This window comes from Canis lupus, chromosome 37 (assembly GCF_048164855.1).
Source record: "Canis lupus baileyi chromosome 37, mCanLup2.hap1, whole genome shotgun sequence".
NCBI lineage: Eukaryota > Metazoa > Chordata > Mammalia > Carnivora > Canidae > Canis > Canis lupus.
Window position 1 is genome coordinate 22239990 of NC_132874.1, and position 25844 is coordinate 22265833.

The 25844-nt window shown below is 36.5% G+C and overlaps 1 protein-coding gene across 16 annotated transcripts in view; it reads right to left on the bottom strand.

The window, feature by feature from the left end:
* Positions 1 to 25844, bottom strand: part of PRP4K (pre-mRNA processing factor kinase PRP4K) — a 40500-nt gene that overhangs the window by 10443 nt on the left and 4213 nt on the right. For all 16 annotated transcript variants that reach the window (XR_012025618.1, XR_012025617.1, XR_012025615.1 and 13 more), the window contains exons 4-13: positions 17715 to 18917; positions 14986 to 15162; positions 10957 to 11112; positions 9458 to 9539; positions 7911 to 8121; positions 4511 to 4584; positions 2883 to 2973; positions 2088 to 2235; positions 849 to 986; positions 101 to 254 (exon numbers count right to left, since the gene is read on the bottom strand). Coding sequence is in view for 2 of the 16 variants with exons in the window: in XM_072814251.1 (XP_072670352.1) it covers positions 101 to 254; positions 849 to 986; positions 2088 to 2235; positions 2883 to 2973; positions 4511 to 4584; positions 7911 to 8121; positions 9458 to 9539; positions 10957 to 11112; positions 14986 to 15162; positions 17715 to 18917 (2434 nt within the window). In the remaining 14 variants the exon portion in view is untranslated. The remainder of the gene's footprint in view (positions 1 to 100; positions 255 to 848; positions 987 to 2087; positions 2236 to 2882; positions 2974 to 4510; positions 4585 to 7910; positions 8122 to 9457; positions 9540 to 10956; positions 11113 to 14985; positions 15163 to 17714; positions 18918 to 25844) is intronic.

A 25844-nucleotide genomic window follows, 5' to 3' on the forward strand; every position in this document is an offset into this window, starting at 1 on the left:
TTGTTCTTTTAAGACATCATTTCTACAATAAGACAGTGGTAATCACGTTACTGGTAAGAATCTAAATGGATGCACAAGGCAGCCTGATCGTTTGACTTACCAGGATATTGTCTGGCTTGATATCTGCATGTAGGATATTGCATCTTTTAAGGAGCTTTAATGCCAAGAACAACTGCTGACTGTAGGATCTTACAGCTTTAATATGAAGACCAACATCCTTACCGTATTTTTTTAACACCTCTCGTAAATTCATACTTTTAGGAGAGAAAAAGAAAAAAAAAATCACAAAATTAGGGGTGAAAATGGAAATAAAAAAGGCAAAAACATGTTTAAGTATAAAGTAAAATCAAATCCAAAATACAAACTAAAATTAAAGTTCTCTGTTCAAGAGCCCTCCCAGAAATTTAATAAATTACGCTGAAATGAGAGCACATGAACCTGTGTGTATATAAGACAATTTTCCAATAAAACTCAATTTTCAAAATAAATAGAAGGGAAGACATACAATGCCAAAATTCTTATTGATTTTAGAATGGGTTTATATTTGAAAGCCTAAAACCAAAGCTACACTTTTGAAGATCAAAATTGTTATTTCTACTCCACTACTTCCATTTCTTTTTATTACATTGTGAGAAATCTCTCTGTTGAGCTGAAGGCTACATGAGGTTAGTGCCTGACATATAGTACATGGTCGATGAATGTTTATACATTAATGATTGCCAAAAAGCTAGCTCTTAACCAAAAGTAAAAAAGAAAACCAGAGCTAACTGGAAAAAATAAACACACAGAAATCTGTCATGGCGTTTATCTAAATTTTTAGCAATGTACAGGTTTGACAGTGTACCTACCTTAGAGGCTCAAATACGAGACAGAGATGCTGTTTGTGATAAAAGTGTCTGAAGAGTCGCAAACAATGAAATTTGTCATCAGGATCAGCATCATTAAGTTTTTTCAGGAATTCTAGTTCTTTTAAGCCAGTTTTTTGCCTGAAAAGAAAAATAAGCTTACTTCAAAACTGAATGCAGCATTTAAGAAAACTAAACAATATTTTCTAGTATCCAGTCTCATCTATCGCAAGTGATACCTTATATTTCTAAAGTACCAAGAGCCAATCTGTTGAGGAATGACAAGTGTCTATGTCATTCACACAGTACTTTACACTTCCAAATATTGTTTTCATGGCACTTATTTCCACAATAATCAACAGAAAGAAACACTGGAGGAACAAACTCACCTTGCTTTAAGGAAATTCAATGTTGCATATTTTATTTTCAGGGAGGGGGGGATGAAGAGGGAAAGAGAGAATTCCAAGCAGGTTCCACGCCCAGCATGGAGCCAGACACGGGGCTCAATCTCACAACCTTGAGATCATGACTTGAGCTGAAATCAAAAGTTGGATGCTCGACAGACTGAGCCACCCAGATGCCCTCAATCTTTATATTTTTATTTTAAAAATGTCTTGATGTAAATGCTTTAACAAAAATGGAACCACACTAAGAGTCAAAGAATGGATGTCTTATCAAATACTAACATTTGATTTTCCTCTAAAATTCTAGTTCTAGGGATCCCTGGGTGGCTCAGCGGTTTAGTGCCTGCCTTTGGCCCAGGGCGTGATTCTGGAGTCCCGGGATCGAGTCCCTCCGTCGAGCTCCCTGCATGGAGCCTGCTTCTCCCTCTCTCTGTATGTGTCTATCATGAATAAATAAATAAAATCTTAAAAAAATAAATAAAATAAAATTCTAGTTATAATTTGTCAATAAGCCATATTTTTTAAATGACTTTAAAATATTTTCTAAGCCTAGGGCAGCTGAAGATGTTGATATACATTATAACTGTTCTTTCTAATGTTTTAAAGCCAATGGCAAGTTGACTTTAACATCAGCTCAGTGTGTGGTACAGACTGTACTTATTAAAACTTATGGGTATGACAATTACTTCTATTTTACAAAAGACCAGGGGCAACAGATTCAATACCAGACTTGTCATTTTATAACTGCAATACTTACAGACTGTGTTAACTTTTAAAAAATGTTCACTTGTGAATATCTGTGTTTTTTGGTTTTATTATATAGGTCTTCTGAACTTACATGAGCTCATTGTTTCTGATGATTTTTACAGCCACTTCTTGGTTGGCTCTTGCATTATCTCTGGCTCGTACAACATTACTGAAGACACCCTGGCCAGTGTAGCCATACACATTGTAACGCTTATCTAGGACTTCACCTATGTTCACACCTATAAAAGTAAATTAAGAAATGGAATTTCGACCATATTAAGTAATTACTTAAAACCATGAGACACACATAATAAATCAAAAAGAAACAGTGCAGTCACTTAAAAAAAATGTGTCAAAGCTCTACTGTGTGCCTGATTTCCTGGACACCACGGAGAATCAAAGACGAGCCTCCATCAGTCACTCTGTCATAATGTGGTTCAAGCTGCATGCCCAATCCCTATCAACTGAAGATTTTAACATTGAGTAGGGAAGAAACGTGCTCACTGAAGTGTTTCCAACTGTAGTCCTGAATGACAAATACTGCATGACTGGTATCCCAAGTTCCTTGTATGTCGTATTTCTTGGTTTCAGATCAAGACGAAGCAAGTGACATTCCCCTTTCCTCCTGGAGGATTATCTCATAGCTGAAAACAACTTTGAATAGATTTAAGTTGCACATCAAGTCTTTACCTCACTTCTATTCATTAAGCTCCTACGCTGCTTACTAGAATACAACATGGGTTCATGCAGCTATTAGATGTGCCACACATTTTAAGTGATGGCACTGTAATGTGACTTTCAGAGCTCTCCAATGTGTGACTGCATCAAGCAATATATTTCCACAAAATGTAATGAACTCTAAAATTAATTAGAACTGTGAACTTACGGTAATAGCCTTCTGCATCTGTCCAGTTATCCCTGAGGTTGGGATTCTCTTTGAAATCTTTTCCAATGCCAGCAGCCCGAAGACGAGCACTCTGAAATGAAGCAGGTGACAACAGAGCGATTTACCTACTAATCAGGCGCTTCCTTTAAAAAGCAAAATGGGCCAAACCAGCTATAATTCAATATAAACATTTTAGCCAATTAAGTCAACTCTTACCATCACCTGTGTAAATGCAATATAGCTAAAAACATTATTACCCAAATCTCACATCACAATAATGATCAGAAAAAAAATTAACCAAGTATCTTCAAAAACTCTTAGGAATAGGACTAGGGCATTATAAATGAAAATAAGAACTTGGAACTTGATCTGGTTTTCCTTTTTCTTTTTTAAAGACTTTATTTATTTATTCATGAGACACACACACACACACACACACAGGCAGAGACACAGGCAGAGGGAGAAAAAGGCTCTGCGCAGGCAGCCCGACGTGGGACTCGATCCCGGGTCTCCAGGATCACACCCTGGGCTGAAGGCAGCGCTAAACCACTGAGCCACCCAGGCTGCCCTAGATCTGGTTTTCTATTGCTCTTAATAGACAAAGGAGGACAAAAATTACAGAAGGGCACTCAGTTAACCAGTGTTCAACTCTCTCCCCTACCAATTTCCGTATTTCTTTCACTGCTTTGTCCACGAAACATCCCTTGGCTTCTCTTCCCATATACCCATGAAATGTCACTGGCTGCACTACGGTTTGTGTGGGAAATTAACAGTATTTAGCACTTCTGAAGAGTATTACATCACTTTCCATGATACCAAGAAGACCCTGAACCATACATAGTCTAAGCAAGCGATTGGTGCTGATACTTTCAGTGGCTTAAACATCCTGTCATCCTGTCTTAACTTTGTTTTGGTGTTCTTGTAGCAAAAATACATACATTACTTAAGCCAATGACCAGTGTTTTCAGGGTCCTGGACAGATTGCTTAACCCTACTCCATTTTTAATGTTTCTATTTTATGTTTATCCCTCCACTCTCCCTTGCCAAAGCCTCCTTATTTTTTTGTGTTCTCTTGAATTTATAATGAAAATGGTCTCATACTTTTGAATATGTTAAGACTTTTCCAAGAAAAAGTACTGATAAAATAGCTTTAAAAAAAAATTTCTTAACCCCCTTCCTTGTATTAACATTCCCAACTCTTCAGTGAGTGTATTAGTATCCAAATCCTAAATTCTCAATCACCTATAATATCAAAGCCCAAAGTGGACTCTCTTCTAACACAGGCCTAGAAATTACTGACATCTTATCTCAGCTAACTAAGCACCCCCACCGCCATTTGTAAATCCAAGAAAAAATTTCAAAACAATAACTACAAAAAAAACCCTACATGTTTAAATCATTTGTTTTTCTGAAGCTCTCAAATTATTCTGCTATACTCGTTTTTAAAATCTTGACCTAATTTTACACTTAAAAAATGTTGTGACACTAGTACAAAGAGTTTTCAGATACACCTCAGACTGTCCAAATGTTAACAGTTATTAATTTGCTTTATCCTTCTCTATATACAACACACATACTTAGTATATATTTTTAATAGCTCTGTTTTTATGACTTTAAAAGTTACTTACATCAAAATAGGCAGCAAACATATCATCAGATTCTGTAAACATATCAGGTGCCAAGAGCTTCTTTTGAGATGAACCTTAATGGAAAATAACAGTAATATTTGAAAAATGAAGGGATACGAATTAAAACACAAATAAGTCATCAATGTAAATCATTAGCAATTCATACTTCCCCCCCTTTTGTACATCAGTTTTTCATTAACCAACTTAAAAGTCACTTTGTAACACTTTATATAAAGCTATCTATTTTTTACTAAAATAATGCATTTTAGAAAGCTGAAAGACCTAATGGCAGTATTTTCTCCACTGTTAAATATGCTAATAGCTAAATGATTATGTATTAAAATCAAAGTTCCTCTTTAAAGTATTTAATTTCCAAACTGCAACTCAATCTCAAAAAGTTAATACTCCCATTATAGATCTAGATCTGTATATATTTCTCCCCTAAAAAGTCCAATAACCCCAGAGAAAAACTGGGCAAAATAAAAGGAGCTAAAAAAAAAAAAAAAACCCAGGCAATGGTTTTAAGCATATGAACCTATACCCAATCTCATGTATAGTAAGGGAAACACAAGTTAAAATTACTATGAAATACCATTTCTCTTTTGAGACAGGCTAAAAAACCTGAAAGCATGATAACATTCTGGTAACAAGGCCCTGATAAACAAGTATTCAGACATTACTTGGGAGGCAACCGTACAAGCCTTACAGAGTAAAATTTGTAAATATAGCAAGATTATATTCATCGGATACAGCAACCCCGATTCTAGGAAATCATCTTAAAGACACCATGGTGAACATTAAAAAAATGACTTAATGTGCAATGCTACTGTAATTAATGCTCCAATGAATAATCAACAAGTGGATACAACACAAACATCCACTCTTAGAAGACAGAGTGAATAAACCTTGGTATACTGATTACACTGGAATAGCACATAGCTGTAAATAGGAATGAAGATCTTTTCATACTGATGAGTTTGTCTATTTTTGTGTGTGCTTGTCTAGGCAGCATACAACACACAGATGTGAAAGACATTTTAATAATCAAACAGAAAATTCCTAGAAATCAAAAGCAAACAAAATAAACCTAAATCTATCTGGTGTGTAGTATAACCATACAGAAGTATTTCACATGAATTTATACCTTGGAATGTATCCCAAAAAGAATCATTACATTTTCAATTTGCATTCACTACATTCAATATTGGTGATTATACTGAAAATTATGTACATGAAAGCCTCAAAATAATCTAAATAATCATGTTATTAGGAATCATGTTTTTCACTATAAAAGAAATAGGAAATCAAAGAAGTTAATAAAAACCCTATAATCTTAAGTTCGAATTGGCAATTTTTCAGTATGAACCTCCTCTTTCCAAAAATATATGTATATCCTAGCTTTGAACTGAAAAGTCCCATGAATGATGAACACACCCTAAGTGCCTTGTGAAGTCTAAATGGCATTTCTTATTAAATGGAACCAGGGTTTCACGGAGCAATAGCTGCTTCTGTTCTGGGATAAGATATGCACAAGGTGACTTGTGGTATCCTACAACATGGTAGAACAGGGAGTTTGCAAACTACAGAGTGGGGGCAAATCTGGTCCCTTGCTTGTTTTTATATGGTCTATTTTTACATTTTTAAAGGTTATGGGGAAAAACATAAGAATATTTTGTGACATGTGAAAACTATATGAAATTTAAATTATGGTGCCCACATAGTTCTGGGAATGCAGCTGCTTCTGCATTACGACAGCAGTTTGGTAGTTGGAACAGAGAAAAAAAAACAAATTACGAAAGCCTAAAATATTGACTGACTTTTCACAGACAGTTGCCAACCTGTCCTAAAAAGAAACATATTAATACCAATAAATCCCATAGGATGTGGATCAAAAGCATATTAGAAACCAACTTAAAGGGGCTCCCTCCTCATCTCAGTTGGAGAGAGAATTTAAGTACATAATGATACCAAATAATAAAAACCTGACAAAAGCCACCTAAATCTCACTGGTCATCTCTGGAGGTTGTTAATGTACCAATACTATTTTATACTAAGTATTAGTCAATAAAAGCAAAATAATCAAGCATTTATCCCAACTTTCCCGTACAAACCATCTCTCTTGGGTAATCAAAGAACAGAAACCTCTTCTTTTATGGAATTACAGCTAACCATTCAAAAGGAATAATGGACATTTAAGAATTACCACTTCAGAGTGTGCCCACCTACCCTCAACCCCTGAGAAATAATGGATCTAAGTAATGATCACCAATGGCTGCTGAAACTGCCAGGTCAACAGCTGAAGGGAAACTTCATGTGAGACAGATGTGATCATCTTATCTAAACACAAAGTCTCAACATCAATAAAAATAGGACAAGCACACACCACAAACCACCTGATGTGATGCAAGTACACACCACCATTTATGCAGTATTCTTGCCAAAAAAATTAACTTAAATCTACTCAAGTCTTTAACACTTTTATTCGATTCAAGAAACACTGAGATAGAGGAAATAAGATAAATGATGCAAGAATGTGGCAAAATCAGAATGGAAAGAAAAGTTTATGGGACACATGGCCCGAGTTATCTCCACAAGTATATGGAAAGAGGGGGAAGAGAAGGATGAGAATAACTCTTAAAGACGGAGATTAAGAGATATGTGCATCTTATTTGGATTTTGATTTAAACCAATTGTAATTAGAAAGACATTAAAAAATGATCAATTATTTAGATATAAGTAGTGTTTTTTTTATTTTTTAAAGATTTTATTTAGAGAAAGTGTCAGCAGAGGGAAGGGAGAGAAGTAAAGGAGGATCTTCAAGCAGACTCCCGGCTGAGTGTAGAGCCCAATATGGGGCTTAGTTCCAGGACCTTGAGATCAAGACCTGAGCAGAAATCATGGTTGAACACTTAACTGGACTGAGCCACCCAGGCACCCAAGAACTGTTTTTGTTGTCGTTGTTAAAGTCCTTATCTAGCAGAGATACAAAATGAAGTATTTATAGATGAAATGAAATCATGGCTGGGATTTGCTTAAAATACTCTAGCAAACAAAACAGAAGGCAATGACATTTTTTTTTTTTTTTTTTTTAAAAAGAAGCTCTATGCCCAAAGCTGGGCTTGAACTCAAACTCAAGATTAAGAGCCACATGCTATGACTAAACCGGCCAGGCAGCCCTGACGGAAGGTAATGAATACATGGGATTCAGTATAATACTGTTTAGGTTACGTCAACTAGTCAAAAACATTTATAGGGAACATTTAATATTGTTATTATCATAAGACTTAGCAAGGGCAATGTTTCTAATCCTTTCCATATTTCCCCATCCTAAAACAATCTTTCATTATTTACAGAACTAAAAATTCAGAAAAAGAATGGTCCAAATAGAAATCTAACTTACCATTATTCTGTTCAACGGTCATTAGATTATGCTTGGCTTTTACTGAGGCCTCAAATGTATCAACATTTTCTCGTTCATACTCTTTAACATCAGCAGCTACCCTTTCCAGAATGTCATCTGGAGAGGGTGACCGTGTACAGGTACTGCTCTGGGGACTGCTTGGTTCAGATGGCACAGACATATTGCTATCTTCAGCAAGATATTTATATTTCTGTAACAAAAATACAACATATTATTTTCATAAAATCCGACGCATATTTGCTAAGAGGTATTGCACTGAAAAGAGTGTAAATGTTAAAAATTTTAAAAAGGTACTGATGCCTTGATTGAATCAGATCCGCAATCCCTTACATATAACTCCAAAACTCACAAAACTCTGAATAAGTTTTTCTATGTTTGGTGCACACTCCTGAGGAGACAAAGCCTCACCTAATAGATGTGAAACTATTTATAGTCTTTTTTTAAATCTCCCCCATTGTGAACATAATATGCCTCACTGCAGAAACACTAATGTGTTTGATAATGGGGTGCTGTTCCTGTTCTAGACCCCACTAGTGGGGCTAAATAATATACATAGATGCACCATATTACCTTTCTAAAATTCAAATAGTTCTGAGTTCTGAAGCACATCTGGCCCCAAGGGCTGGAGATAAGGGATTGTGGACCTGGGCAAGAACAAAAAAAGATTCAACCAAGTCTCTAGGGATATCAGTCTAATAACAACAATTTCATCAGTGCCCCAGAAAAGTGTTTATCTGAAACTCCAGTTTTGGCCCATATCCTCTGGTGATTCAAGTTCTTTCCTTTCCTCTGACCCACCAGTGCCTGATTTATGATTTGCTATGTATATGTAGGGGAGCTGGCACATCTCTTCTTTCCTTCTGTCTGCTGTCTTCCTTATAGGACCTAAACATTTTTTCACTTCTTCCAGAATGTGTTCTCAACTCCATCACTCACCCTGCCATTATTAGGAGAAAATTTTACACTTTACAGGGACTGCCATCCACAAAGGATCTAATGGCCATGGCTCTATCTCAGGATGGCCAAGATGTAACTGATAATCTATGAAGGCAGGTAACCTGATCATTAAATGACAATACAAAGATCTATGTACAATACCCCTTTCTCCACCCCATTTTCTTAATTACCTACCTCTAAACTACTTTTTAAATTACTGAGATGTTCTATTTAAGCAATCACATCTACACAAGGAAATGTACTTTTTTTAGTCATTAAAATGCCCCCCCATAGAAAAAGGCATAATTTTTTGTGAAACAAAATTCCTCCAATTTATTCTATACTCATTTACGAGGGCTTTCTTAAAAAAAAAAAAAGGAAGCTTCAAATGTTGTTAGAGTCCTATATGTAAAAAGGGGCAAGTATTTCAACTTTATTAGGAAATTATCTTTTCAAGTCTCATATAATTTCACATATATGATTTTTAAAGACTTACTCAATTGTTACTAACATCACTTCCTTATTAAAGTAAAAAACCTTTTACTAAGAATAATTGTTTAAGGATTGCTCAAAACTTTAATATCACATACCTGAACAATTGCCTGCCTCTGTATTCTTCTCTGTTCTATTAGAGCTTCTTCATCTTCTTCCTCTACATCAAAGTCTTCAAGGCTTAAAAAAAAAAAAAATATATATATATATATTATATATACACACACATACACACACACACACACACACACACACACACTTAATTTCAAACATCCTTAGGGAGCCATAAACCAGAACTATTACATAATTTAAAAATAAAAACTGAAAACACAGGTCACCCACAAGCTCCAGCCTGTCTTAAGCCATCTTACTCTTTTTCTCCCGTTTCTAAACTCTCTCAGTTGCCTGGTTTGGAATCCTGGCAACTAATTCAACCTTCCTCTGTCTCATTATTTTCATCATTTGTTTCATGGCACCAAACTAGGGAACAGAAGAAAGATCCTTAAGTTCAAAAGAGTAATCCCTGGCTCTACCATGACCGTGGTATTACTCAAGTCATTTCACTCAGCCAGCCTCAGTTTTAACCCCAACAGATTAAGAGAGTGAGACACACAAGCAACCAGTACCTTCTCTGGGTCACTGGGAAAGCTATGGATCCTTTCCCCATCAAAAACACACATGTAAATTTTCACATGCACTCTGAAGGGGAATGTGACTCTACCTCCCAGACCTGCCTGATTAGTCCCAATTTCTTCCCAAAGAACTCCGTAATCTTTACCATCCCTTCTCGCACCTTTTCTATGATCTGCTATTTTGCTGCAGATGAGTAAGCAAAGTGTATTCTCAAGGTACCAGGATCTATGTTTAACATTCCTCACTTAATTTGCATATCACTAGCTCTGACTGGGCTTTCTTGACCTTAGCACTATTGACATTTTGACAATTCTTCGATATGGAAGAGGGCGCTGTCCAGTATATTAGCAAATGCCGAACAGTATCTCCGATCTCTAACCACAAGATGACAGCCAAAAATACCTTTAGATATTGCCAAAATGTCCTCAGAGAGGCAAATTACCCCAGCCGAGGGCCACTGCTCTAAATTATCTTAGTTCTTGAGATGTTCCATCTAGACAACTAAATTCGCACTAAAAAACATTTCTCCATTAGACAATGAAATGTGTCTGTAGCTTTTACACTGTAACAGACATACCCATTACCAAATAGCCTCAATTGCAAAGTATGTAATCTTTTTACACAAACTAAGAAGTTTAAAAATTCGTATACCACCCCCTGCTCCTCCAACCACTACGAAACTGCTAGTCAAGATTGCTAGGGCTATTTAACAGATCTGTTGTCCCTAACAAAAATGAAGAGAAGGCTCATGATATTCACTCCAGTCCAACTGAAACCTCTAAATTCAGAAAAGCATGACCTCTGTCACATAACCTATAAGATATGCACAAAAAATTAACTTTCAAATTCAAGACCTAATTAATAGATTCACTTACAACATCCAGGTGGAAATCAAAGAATTTCAGGTCAAATAGTACTTGTCTAAATTGGAAAAAAAGGAAATTATGGGATATTCCATTCTTACTTATCATCAGATGAAGATTCTTGTTCAACTTTCATTCCTTCTGATAGACTTCCTTTAAATTTATCTTCCTTTACTTTGCTTCTGCTCCTACGTCTACGACCACCCCGTGATCGAGACCGCCTTCTCAAGCGTGACCGGCTCCTCCGACCTCTGTCCCTATTTTGGGGAAAAAAACTTATATATATATACACACATTTAAAGTACAAGGTGGGGAAGCTGTGGGTGTGCTGGGGGCAGGAGTATACAGCAACTTTCCGTATTTTTCCAAAGCTCAATTTTGCTGCGAACCTAAAACTATTTTAAAGATGAAATCTTTGGGACACCTGAGTGGCTCAGCGTTTGAGCATCTGCCTTGGGTTCGGCGTGATCCCAGGGTCCTGGGAGGGAGTCCCATTTCAGGCTCCCCGCAGGAAGCCAGTTTCTCCTTCTGTGCATGTCTCTCTCTGTGTCTCTCATGAATGAATAAAAATAAAATCTTTAAAAAATAAATAAATAAAAATGAAAATTTTTTTAAAAAGTTAATTAAAAATTTAAAGTAAAATAATGTATCAGAGAGACTGGAGTAATCAACTTAATTGAAGGTAACTAAAACACAGTTATTGTTCTTACTGGACTGTGAAAGGGGCACAAAAGAACTTTGTGGGCAATGGAAATGTTCTTGATTATGATTATGGGACTATGTGTTCATCAAAACTCATGTAACTACACCAAAAAAGGGTGAATTTAGTTTATGTGAATGTTTCAATAAACCAAAAAAAAAAAAAAAATATATATATATATATCACCAATAATAAGGTATAGAAAAGAAACGTGACAAAAAGTCTAATTATTTTGGTCTTCAGACATTTTTATAAGTGCATAAAGGTCTTGCCTCATGTTAAACAAAAACTATTATAGCTCAAGAATTAAAGGCAAAGTTTATGTTAGAAAGATGCTGTGGAACCTCCAAACAGAAAAGGCTGCTAAGTCTAGAAGGAACTGGCAAACTCTGTTAATGTCACATCTGACTACCTTGCTTATGTCACATTTCTCCAAAACCCTTACTAAAATGACATGAAAAGAACAACTGAAAAGAAAATCCTCAGGCAAAGAGACTGGGAAAAACTATGACAGCAGAAATGTCAAGAACATTAACAAATCAAATCTAAATATTAGTCCAACAAAATCAGACAAAGTAAATAAGAAACAAGTAAATTGCATGCCACAAAACCCAGGAAATCCTCAAGAATTGGAGACACCATATTCTGCTGGATATGTGAGGTAAAAGCTAAAAAGAACTGGTTGAAAGTCTTTAGAAATAGGCTCTTGTATACTCCCTTTTCTAACTCAGTAGAAAATACTAACCATCTCCCTTCACATTCTGGCAGAGTACTTAAAATTTATTTTATTGAGAGGTGTCGGTTGTTATAAAAACTGACCCAGGTAGCAGGGAGGCACAGTCCTGAACATGAAAGGATTAAGCGGAAGTCTACTTTATGAAGAACCATAACTCTCCTGGCAGCCATGTCAATGTTCTCCAGCAGATGAGAGGATTCTAGAAAACCGCTAGCCCAAAAGAAAAGAGCTTCAGTCATTGATATGCTAAAGAGATTTAATCACACTGAAGTGATACCCACTAATCCACAAATTCTACATTCTCAGAATGAAGAAAGCTTCCATTCAGCTTTCTCAGCAGCTAAGTTTTAATTGAGAATAGGCAACAAGAAGGACCCAGCTGTTTGAATGAAGTCCTCAAAAAGGTAAAGGAACAGCAAAAGGGATCTGGGAAGAAACAAAGTACAGGTAAAAAGAACTATCAAGAATAAAAACTCCCAAAAATAAACTCATTACCATCTTTGAGATGTTATTTCTATAAAACATGAGTAAAAAGGCATATAAAAAATTAAACAGCCGGTAAGTCTTAGAAATAAAAATACAGAAGCATAGGAGAAAAAAAAAATCAATAGAAAGGAAAAATTCAGACAAAAAGTAGAAAAGGACAAACATAAAAGATGACTGTGGTGGGGGGGAAACCAGTGGAATATAGAAGGCCCAATGGAGGGAGGGGAAGGGGGAGAAAATAATGGGCAGGAAAGCAAACAAAAACAAAAACAAAAGAGAGAAAATTTACCAGAATAGCTAGCTATCATCTTCCTGCTTTAAAAGGGCCTATATAGTGCCCAGCAAAATCAATGGAAAGAAAAGAACCATGCATCAAGGCACATTATAGCGGAATTCCAGAATGTAGAACATTTATTATAAAAGGAGAGGAAAAGAGAAAAATTAAGTCCTGTAAGAAATGCCCAAGCATCAGAATAGGACACTGGGCACCTTCCACTCAGGTCATCACCTCAGGGCCCTGAGATGGAGTCCTGCCTTGTGCCTGCTTCTCCATCTCTCACTCTTACTTATGTACGTGTCAAATAAATAAATAGATAGCACTTCTCAATAGCAATATTGGAAACTAAAAATCAGTGAAATAACAATTTCAAAATTCTTAAGAAGAAATGATTTCAACCTGCAATTCTATTCTTTGACAAATCAAATCAGCAATGAGGATTAAAAAAATAAAATAAAAAGGCTTTTAAGAAACAAAGGTCCCCCAAAGTGTCCTTTCCATAGGAAGCTATCAGAGATGCATTAACAAAGCAAGGAAGTAAAACATGAAGATGCTGCATACAGGGAAGGGAACCACAAAATAAGACAGAAACAATGGAATACTCAGAGGACAGAAAAGGGAAAACAAATTCTACAATGATGGTAATGAGCAGGCCTATCAGTCAGTCTGGAGACAGAAGGCTAGAAGCATTAGCTTGTCCCCTTCCTGCGACTATCTGCTCAGCAATGAGCAATATTGTACAAGATCATAATAACTGTAACTGGAAGCAGAGAGAAATGTGATCCAATTAGGTAGAAAAGAAAGTGTGAGGGGTGGGATTAAAAAAAGTAATTGTTGGGGCACCAGGGTGGCTCAGTTGGTTAAGCATCCAACTCTTGATGTCAGCTCAGGTTTTAATCTCCTGGTTTTGATTTCAAGCCCCACACGGTGGAGCTTACTAAAAAAGAAAGAAAAAGAAAAAAGAAAGAAACATAATTTTCCAAAGTAAGAAATAGATAATACGGCAATAACTTCAAAAATTTAAACATATACCACCTCAGACAAAGCCCTTCAAGAAATCTAGTATATGAAAATACTCAGATGATGTCAAGATGTACTCACTGGTTGGAATATAAGCCTTTGGAGTGCTGTCTTTTTAAACTACATTCATGTATTAGTTCAATTAAAAAACATTAAAAAATTGGCATATGAAGTCCATTTATATTTGAGTGAAAATATTTAACACACGGGGCACCTGAAAGGCTTGAGTTGATTAAGTGGGGAGTCTTTTGAGGTCTTCTCCCTCTTCCTCTGTCCCTCACCCAACTTGTGTATACACTCTCTCTAAAATAAATAAGCCTTAAGAAAAAATATTTAATGCATATATTTTTAAATGATTCCTGCTTCACAAATCAACACTTTGATTAACCAACTCCCTTTATGTGCTTCACGTAAAATGGTTTCTATTCTGACTTAAACAAGTGTTTTGCCCAGTCTTTCACAATTACTGAGGATATCATCTTGAGTTAGGTTTGTTCTAAGGGAACCAAATATAAATTAATAGAAAAACAGACACAGTATTTGCAATTACATAATGCCAGGAAACTGGGCTACTTATTTATTACCTTCTGATCTACCCTGTTTAAAAAAAAAAAACCAGTAAGCATCGGTCACCTATTTAGCTTAAGAAAGGGAAAAAAGCATTCCCCCTTTAAAAGACTGAGTTTTCAATTAATGCTGATTTATTTAAATTTGAAAGAAACATCTATTAAAGAAAAACCAGTGTGTGCGTGTGAAATATCACACTAGTAAAAAGGAAACTACACAGGATCACAGCTACAACTTTTCAGAGAAAAATGATCTTTAAGAAAACCTACCAACTGAGCTAATACAAAGCTTCAAAGCACACAGTTTAATGAATTATAAGGTCAACATATGTAACATATCTCTACCTCCTCCGTGGAGACCTGCTTCTTCTCCTCGGTGACCTACTACGTCTGAGTGGGGAACGAGACCGTCTTCTAATAGGAGATCTACTTGTCCTTCTTCGGGTCGGAGACCACCTATTGAGTGGGCTTGCATCTTTTGATCTTTCACGTCTACTGAGGAGATCATCTCGAGGTCGTGTTCTTAAGGGGACCAAATACAAGTTAATAAAAAAAATACATCGAATTAATGAATTTGTTTTGCATATAAAGGACATCTTAAGAAAGGGTACACTAACCTGAAGACAGTATGCACATATTAACATGTTTTTTAACAAAACTTGAATTCAGAAAATCACAATGACATTTTGGTATTATGGTACGCACATAGTAAAAGGTCTACTTCCTCCTTCCCACAATTTGAAGAATTACAAAGGTTATTCATGTTGTTAAAGCCACGGATTCTAATTCCAGATAAAACTTGCCTAAGGGACAGTACTCCATTTCCTCAGTTTGAAGACTGTCCTCTGCCTAAATTTTGACATTTTTGCAATATAGTGTCTCATTTTTAATATATCACATATAACAGCATCTTACAATCAATGTTAACCTTAAAACAGCAAATGCATGTAAGGGATTAGAGAAAGGGACAGTCCATCTAGTCGAGGATATATATATTGGTATATCCTTCCTAGAAAGACATTTGACAATACTTTATAAAATGTAAATGCACATTACCTTAGACTTTGCAATTTCACTTCTATGCATCTATTCTATAAAGAAACTTCACATATAACCAACGGACATCTTTGCATACAATTGTGAAAAACTGGAATCAACCAAAATTTTCATGTTTCTGCAAGGGAATGATCAGAGGTGACCCCTGAACATGTAGTTTTGAACAGCGTAGGTCTACTTACAGGCAGATTGGTTTTTTTTTTTTAACACAATACAGCACTGTAAATGTATTTAATCTTCCTTATGATTTTCTTACCTCTAACTTACTTTCTTTTAAGAATACAGTATACGATACTACAGCATACAAAATATATGTTTTCTAAGGATTCCAGTTAGGAATAGGCTATTAGAATTATGTTTTGGAGAGTCAAAAGTTATAGGTCCATTTTTGGCTGTGTGGTAGACCGGCACCCATAACCCCTGTGTTGTTCAAAACTCAAATGCATTACTGTGTATCTGTACTGTGAAATACGGTGCTGCTATATAAAGAGCTAAAAAAGATGTTTATGGTCATAGAAATGTTTCATAAAATAAAGCAAATCACATGTTAACATGTAAGACTCCACTTCTATAAGTAAGAACATTCATATAAACTGTATTTATGTCCATAAAAAAAAAAAAAAGGCTAGGAGGACACAATAGTATGACTGGTAGTGGAGGGCTCAAAAAGGAGAGATTTTACAGGCTTTTGCCTATCTGAATTTCCCTTTAATTAGTATCTTTTCTGTAAGCAAAAAAAACTTTGTTTCATATATTCAACTCTAGTCCTTAATAAAAAACTGCTCAGAATTTCCTTTTCAAATGGAAAGCAAATTGAAACAAAGATCATTTAGAAACACTTTAGAGAACATAATCAGCAACACTAACAACTCAATTTAGAAAGCTAAAGGAAACGAAGAAGGGGGCCATTTAATTACAGTGTCATAAAAAGCAAGAGTATTTAAGACACAGCACTTTGAAAACAGCATTCTTGAAATTTTTCAGAAAATAATTTAAACTTCAGGGTCATCTTGCATTTATACTTACACACAATACGTGGCTAGGAATTTGTATCTTTACATAGTATAAGCCAACATTCTTTTAAGCTAAACTTGGCTAATTTCACATGTCCAATTATTCAACATAGAGATACTAAAAAAATCGGTTCTAAAGCAGTTTAAACAATTCCCACTCACTCTGCTAAAATCCTTCATGTGCCTTAATCACCTATTAGTTATATGATGCTCAGTAAACTAAATAATCTCTCAATCTATTTTCTCATTTATAAATTGAATAGGAGAATCACTTCGCTTTATGAGAGAAAATCACGAGAATTTGAGAAAAAAACCCAATGGGGTAAAAGTATTATGCAAATGTGAATTATTACTATTATTGGTAAAAAAAAATAAAAATCATTTCTTACACACTATACTTCTTCCTAAACTTAAGACTTAAACAATGAGATTTATGTAAAATAATTAGTAATAGAAAAAGATGTCCACATTTGCTTTAAATTTATTTTGGGTGCAAAAAAGATTTGGTAGTCCCAATTTATATTAGAATTCAAAATCATGCCAATTCAAAAGAATGGACACATCATAATCCTTAAATTGATACCTTTTTTTTAAAGTTAAAAATTTTAGCTTATACTGTAATAATCCTTGCTCTAGAAATTCCCCTCACTTCCCATAAATGGGTATACATAGATTCATCAGCCAAATCACTTGGATTTAAAGGAGTGTTTCTGTATATCGGATACTAAGTCAATAACTTAAAAAAAAAAAAAAAAAAAAAAAAAAAAAACCACACTGATTCTGTTACCAAGTCCAATATTTGTAAATCCCTTGGTCAAGTTTCTCATTGAAAAAAGTACAAATATTAATATAGTTAGTGGATAGGATCTACCTAAAACCATAAAACTCTACTTAACACCTTAAGATTGATTATACTACCTCATTTCTTGTCCACAAGTTCTAGTTTCTTCTTTTTAAAATATAGTGCATTGGTAAAAAATCACTAACATTCTAAAAACAAGTTACCTTGGAGAAGAAAGTCGTCTCCTTTCTGGTTCTCTTCGTTTTCTTTCCAAGGATCGGCTCTTGGCTCTTCTCCCAGGAGACAGAGTTCGGGAAGGTGATTTGCTCTGCTTAGACCTTCTATCATTTACAAGTGGAGATCTACTTCTTCTTGATTTATCCCGTTGTTTTGGAGACAAACTTCTTCTTTTAGGACTTCGACCAGGTCTTCTACTGGGTGACCGATTTTCTTTCCCAGAAGAAGCGTCTTTAGAGGGAGATTTAATTGGCTTCTTTTCTTTATCTGTGTCAGATCGTTTTGATTTTCTCTCTTTGGATCGTGATCTTCTGTCTTTGGATTTACCTCTTAAGTCAACTGGGGATCTGGATTTTTTGCCTCGATCACGACTTCTGCTTTCATTTATAATTGGGGATTTTTTTCTATCTTTTGATCTACTTTTATCTTCAATTTTAACTTTGTCATCAGGAGGAGACCTGGCCTTCCCAATTTTCTCTTGAGATCGCCTTCTAAGGGTAGGAGATTTTGATTTTCTTGCTTGATCTTGAGACTTACTTCTTTTGGATGGACTTTTAGACTTTTTCCTCTCCTTTGACTTGCTCCTAGTTGTCTTCTCTTTAACTATTTCAACACCACCCTTACTTTTCTTTTTATCAGACCTATGTCTAGTCCGTTCTTTGGATCTGCTTTTACTTCGCTTTTTTGTACTATTTTTATTGTCCATAAGTTCAAGTTTACCCCCCTTTGTACTTGAAGATCTGGTACTAGACCTATTTCCATTTCTTGCTTTTTCATGAATCTCCCCCTCTTCTTCAGAGCCAGACTCATAACCTTGCAATATGAGCCCCATCCCAGACTGGACCTTTCCTTCCATTAACTCATTATCAAGTTCAGCTTTAATCAAGGCTCTCTGTTTTTCCAAGTCTTCCAGCAAAGCTAAATCATCAAGTTTAGTTCTTTTAGCTGGAGACATACCTTCTTTGTCAGAAGCATCAATAACTTCTTTTCTTTTGTGTTTCTTATGTTTATGCTTATGTTTATGTTTTTTATCCTTGTCTTCTTCTGAGGAATGTTTATGTTTCTTATGTTTACTTCTGTGTTTATGTTTCTTTTTTTTGTGACGACTGTGCTTATTTTGAGACTGGTCTTCTGATACTTCTCCATTTTCTTCATTTACACTCTTTTCGGAATTATCAGCATCTTCCATCCTATAAATGTATCAAACACATTTCAAAATTATATCATTTATCAAGTGTTTAGTCGCAACAAAATAATAATAAAATACATCTCAGTGTAATACACGAAGTTTGTCATTGAAATATCTTCAGAGCAGCTTCAGATATTTTATTAAAAAGACATATGGCAACAACAGACTTAATGATTTAACTTTGTTTCTAATAGTTGAACTCAAATATATAGATTACATACATAGATTAATCTTTAATAGAAAAAATTTAAAAATCAGTACCGTGAAATGTTAATATTGATTTTAATAGTCATTCAGTTACTTGTTTTTAAATCATAATTCCCCACACAGATTTAACATCAAAGACACCCCTCTCCATTTTCTTTTTCCGTAAAACATACTGCAATATGTTGGGAGACTACTCTCTTTCTTCACTTTAGGTTGAGAAGTATACTTTTTCTTTCTAAAATCTTTACAGCCAATATTCAGTTATGCCCAAAACAAGCACTCTTATCAGTGTGCACTGGTGGCTGGTTGTTGAGCGTAACATACCCCCAAGGGTTAAAACTTCAAAGTGAGCTGGCCAAGGAGTTAAGACACTCAGCCTGTGGTGGCCACTGAGCAATCATGTGGTACTAGATTCAATCACATCAAAGGGTCTCCTGCAAGTCAACAACAGTCCAATGTCAGCAAAAGCCTGTGGTTCAACTAGAATTTGTTCACTGTGCTAATCTCTTTAAATTTCAAATGAAAGATTAGTTTCCCAAAATATGCTCATATTGATAGGTACCATGTAAATAATAATAATAAAAGTAATTACATCAGAGGGGTAGCTTTTGCTTAAATGTTTGGGCTATGCTGAAATAGTTTATGATTCTAAATTATTTGGCTAAATCCTTACTGTTTATTAATCCCAGGTTAAAGGCTACAACAGCATTATTTAACCCTCTCCTTTAAAATCACTCCATACTAAATCATCACATTCCAGAATATGGGACTAACTCCACAGATTTTAAATCATCTGGATGCAGACTATCACACTATTATTGGAGGAAGATATGGATTATTTTGTCAATGTCCTTCAAATTATGTACTCCTGTACTTTTAGTAAATTTATTATTTGTTCTTATTTTAAGAATTAAGGAATTCATTTTTTCCCCCCAAGAGTAAGCAGGGTAGAGGTGGGTGAGGAGGAGCAGAAGGAGAGGGAGAGAGAAAAATCTTAAGTAGGTTCCACACTCAGCATGGAGCCGGATGCAGGGCTCAATCTCTTGATCCTGAGATCATAACCTGAGCTGAAATCAAGTGTCAGATGCTTAACTGACAAGAGCCACACAAGGGCCCCAGAATCAATTTCTTCTAATATATATATACATATACATATATGTGTGTGTGTGTGTATATATATATATATGAAATATATAATCACTATACCACTTAAGGCATTAAGAAAGGTAGCAGGAAAACAAAGATGTACAAGACCAGTATCTACCACCTTCAAGGAAATTACAGTCCAGTGGAAAAGAAAGTCACATGAAACACTGGAAGAATGCAATGATAAAGACCCAAATAAGGGCATTACGGAACACTGAAGATCACCTAGAATCATTCAGAAAATGGTCAAGGAGATCAAAGAAAAACCCAAGCTATTTGTTAGGAAGGGACTCTGAAAGGAGAGAAGGAATGTTTATTGAGAAGGTATGTAGATTATAAAGACTAATACTGTCCTAGAGAATGAGTAAGAAATTAACCCGAAGGGAAAAGAATACTTTACCTAGGAAATAAAGGTGACAAAGGCACAGTTATAAATAGCACACTATAAGCAGATCGGTGTTGCCAGGGATTAAACTTCTGAAGAAACTGGTCTAATGGTTACGATCTCAAATAGACCTAATCCAGGAGATAAAAAGATATTAAACAAGATTCTGGAAGTCAGTAGTTGAGACAGACTTTGAGGCTCACTGGGATCAGAGGCCCAGGATTAGGTTGCTGGATAGGTGGTCTATAAGGATACTGCCATTAGGCAGGAACTGGAAGAGAGGGGTGACACACCCGAGGTACACTTGCAAAGTTGTTAGTTGACAACAATGAGGGGTGTGGAGAACATGAAGAACACACAACTACTACCACAAGGCAAGAGCTTTGGTACTGTGGACTGTGAGAAAGAAGTACTTAAGAAAGCTGCAGAGAAGGCTGTATCTTCTGGTTCAGAGATTTTGGCTTGGACCGACTTCTCTCTAATGGGATACAAAGAAGACAATAATCTTTGTCTTCTTTGTATCCAATAATCCAATAATCTGGATCATCAAATTTTCTCAAAGAGCTAGAAAAAGTGTGGTATCTTTATGTGAAAAAAAAAAAAAAACCTCAATATGGTTCTATTATTGAGGGGAGAAGGTGAAATCACAGATTTAAGAAGATACAAAGACCTTTTTAAAAAAAATTTTATTTGAGAGAGAGGGAGAACACGAGCAGGGGAAAGGGCAGAAGGGGGGAGAGAGAGGATCCTTAAGCAGCTGTGCGTAACACGGAGACCAAAATGGGGCTCATTCCAGGACCCTGAGATCCCGACCTGAGCTAAAACTAAGAGTCAGACGTTTAACTGAATGAACCATCCAGGGGTCCTGATACAAAACATTTTCAGTTCTTTATACAGTTCTTTATACAGTTATATCGTCATATAGGTAACCACATCCCTTCCCTTGGCATCATCTCCCATCGCACGACCTAAAAAAGTGGTGGTATGTATCTTTTTTCCTGAAACTTAACTTACGGGGGAAAAGTATGAGAAAAACTAAATGAAGCTAATTCGATATATGGAGAACCTGTTTAAAGGCTGAAAATGATTTTCAGGTATATAAAACCTCAGTGGCCAAAGTACACAATTCTAGTCAATAAGCTAAAGGTTAAACTACCTAAAGATCCTCTAATGTGTCTTCAGGAACCAGTCTCCAGAGCCAGACTGCATGGATTCAAATCCTGGGTCCAATACCTACTACTTATGTGGCCTTAGGCAAATTTTAAGATCTGTCTGGTCTGCAGGCACTTCATCTACAAAATGGAGAAAACAGCACCAACTTCAAAGCAAGCTGTGAGGACTGCATGGGTTAACGCGTCATTAAGGCTCATAACAGTGCCAAGCAGAAACTAAGCGCCCCCAAAGTAAGAGATTATTCTTCCTCAGAGACTGGATAAGTAAATTTACTTGCCATGACACCATGGAGCTGTCAGGGCGGATACTAGAACGTTACTTTAAGCAATATGGTCAAAGAGCAAGGATTAAGTCAAGCTACATTGTTCAAATGCTGTTTCCAACATAACACACCTAGCGTCAGTTTAGGCAAGTTACTCCTCCGGGCCTCAGTTTTCTCAACTGTACATATTAGGGAAATAATAGTATTGATAAATCAGAGGCTTGTTGTAGCGGTAAGTTCATGTATAAAATGCTACCAAAGTATTAAAGAAACACCGTATATAGGATAGAGAAGACGAAGTTTCAAGGAAGTTTTAAGGGTCTTCTTGCCTTTGGTCAAACACACATCAAGTTACTGAGAAGGCTAGTATTCCATTACTTGGAAGATACTTTTAAATGTCAGACCATCTCATTACTCTGTGTGAAACTTGATTATTACTTCCTATCATATTCAGAGTAAAAACCAAATTGTTCACAAGGCCCCACACTATCTGCCCAACCTCCCCTACTACTTTCCTCCCACACTCACTGTGCTTCAGCCACACCACTTTCCCTAACAATAGGTAAATTCCTACCGCAGGGCCTTGATAACTCATACTTGCTGTTTCTCCACCTGCAATGCTTTCCCCACACATACGCATTGCTGTTCCTTTGCCTAGCCTCAGGTCTGTGCTCAAATTACTTTCTCAATTTTTTCCCCACCGATTCCTTTTAATAATAATCCTCACCCTACCACACACGTATCCCCTTTCTCTGCTTATTTTTTCCTCTGAAGTAACTGCCACCACCTAATTCTTGTCTCTCCCTGTAACATACGCCCTACTAGAGACGAATCTTAATCTATTTAGTTCACTGCTCAATCCCTAAGGTCTAGTAAACTATCTAACCTATAGTAAGCAGGTACTCAGTAAGCAATCTGTTATGTCAATGAAATGATTTGTACTGGCTAACACATAAAAATTGTATTCATTAGACTATACGGCTGGGCTTATACTGGCTATCCTACACTCATCTCTTGTCAGGAAATATTTTGCTTTTGCTCAGTTATATCTCCAATGCCTCACACTGAATATAAGTATCTGGTGAATGCAACATCCCCAAATGATTTAACTATCTCCCTCCCCAAGAAAAGTCTATTCTTTGAATCCTTTCTAATGCTTCCTACAATTTACAAGTCTTTAAGGCGTTGCAAATCAAAATCCTTAAGAGTTTACCAACAGAAGTAATTTTCTTCAGAAGCAAATCTAGCTTCTAAAACTTCTGAGAATCCAAAGCTACATCATGGTGCCCAGTGCCACTCAAGAGTTATTTCCATGAGCATCTCTAGTTTCTAATGTAACTTAATCGAAGAAATAAGGACTACATTACTGATGTAGACACTGTAAGGACTTAGGGCCTATTAGTTTAATCTTAATAATTTTAGACTTCTTTTACACTAGTGTTAGCTCACCCGCCTCAATGCAAATTCCATAGGAAATACCAATTGAAGTCAGCAATCAGGAAAACCTGAACTCAATGAGTCAAAGGCATATAACAAGCTTGTGCTAAGGCAGCTAATTTAGGTTCATCAACAACTTTCTTCTAAAATTTTAGGAAGAGGTACCCTTATTAAGAAACTTGATAGTCTTCTTGCATAGCTCCTATTTATAATAAATACAGGTATTTAAGTTCCATATACGTAAACTTACATTTTAGCAGTTACATTTTGCAGTTTAACACTTGCAATTTACACATTCAGCAGGTCTACGTTTAAACTAACGTGGTCTACAACAGGTTTGTTATAAAACAGGACTTACTGAGAATTGAGCAGTATCCTTCAAATCACATTATTTGGAAACGAAGCTGATCTGAAGTGAAGACTATATGTAAGTGTTAACACTATTTCTATCACTTATTTTGTTAAATGTAACAGTCATCCTTCAATGGTCTCTGGGCATCTGGCACAATGAAACAACTTTAAAGACTAATTACCAACCACTAACGTTATTTTAACTTCTCTTTGAATTTTTTTAAAAAAAGATACTCTTAATGACATCTTATTTGGGAGGCATTCAATTTATGCTTTGGAAACAGAGAATGGTGAGCAAAGTGAATGCCATTACTTCTTTACAAAGAAAGTAATTAAACTCGTTTCTCTGACAACTTCAACTACTTTAATGCAGAATTAATGTAGATGTAAAAATAAGAATGGATCTGAAGGATCCAGTCTTAAAATGAACTCCTCCACCCCTCCTTTTCCAAATCGGGTGTGGAAAATTAAGCTTCAAAGAATTAGAACTGTCACATCAAAAAGATGGACCTTTCTGGAACACTGTAAGTCAATAAAAAGGATTTCAAACCATAAAGGCTATGTTTAAAAGGAGCCACAATGGGGGATCCCTGGGTGGCGCAGCGGTCTGGCACCTGCCTTTGGCCCAGGGCGCGATCCTGGAGACCCGGGATCGAGTCCCACGTCGGGGCTCCCGGTGCATGGAGCCTGCTTCTCCCTCTGCCTGTGTCTCTGCCTCTCTCTCTCTGTGTGACTATCATAGATAAAAAAAAAAAGGGAGCCACAATGTACAGTGGGTGACTTACACAGTACCATAGTTAGGAGCAAGGCTCCTGTATTAAGACTACCTGGGTTTAAATCCTGGGCCTGCCACTTAGCGTGACCTTGGGCAAGTTAACTTAATTTCTCTATGCTTCAGTTTAATCATTTGTAAAATACAGGAAATAACAGTATCTACCTCCAGAGGGTCGTTATAAGGATAAGATATTTGCTCAGTGCTCTGAACAGTACCTGGTACTTGCTAAGTGCAAATAAGCAAATGCAGATAAAAATTTAAATGTTTAAAACCATCAAGAGGCTGAGTTAAGAGGATGGACAAAAGTAAAAGCCATTAAAAAGCTAAGTAAGTGTTCGTTATGAAGTCTCGTATTTGAATATGCATGTAAAACGACAAAAGCGCTCCTGAAAAATGAATCTAAACTGTACCTGAAATCAAATAAACGGACACGAGGCTACAGAACTTTGAAGAGACTGCTAGAAATAACAGCTGCACGACATTTGTACCGCACTGGCAGAGGCACAGAAGCCGTGCCACTCTGTCAACTCGATGAGAAACAAAAAGAGGTGAAGTCTAGTAGAAACTTCACAATCCGTCTGCTCTCTTCTAAGTCAAGTTGGGAAGAAACAGGGCCGCCTCCAAAAACCATTAATGAAAAGACTCAGCGTGATTCTCTGAGTAAAGCAAACGATTAAGGAGTCCAGAACTGAATGCACAGCAGTGAAATGCCGGGGAGCCCGTGGCAACAATTTCTCCTCTCCGTCCCCTAGTTGCTGGGAGACCATAGCCACCTCTTATCCTAAAACGAATTTAAAAGACAAACAGGTAATGCTAATTAATGCACAAAAACAGTCGCGGCGTGAACGGTCTTGGAATCCACTCTCTCTTCCGGGGGTTCTTGCGTGAGCCTTCCAACCCGAACCGGAACGTAGAATAACTGCTCTCGAGCAAAGAATTAAGACTCTGCGGCATTATGCGAGTGACGGGCTCAACTTGGCCCGCAAAGATTCTCGCGTTAGCTTTGATCACAGACCTAGAGCGCTGGCGGCTTGGAAGCAGCTGGGACCTGTTCCCCTCGGGCTCCCAAAGAAGCCCTGCAACCCGAGGCCAAAAAACGTCAGGCCTCAAAAACCAAGAACTTGATCCCGGTCCGCCTCAAGTTTGCAAGTTGGCCCGTCGGCTGCCAAGGGGCGGAGGGGGGACGGAAGCC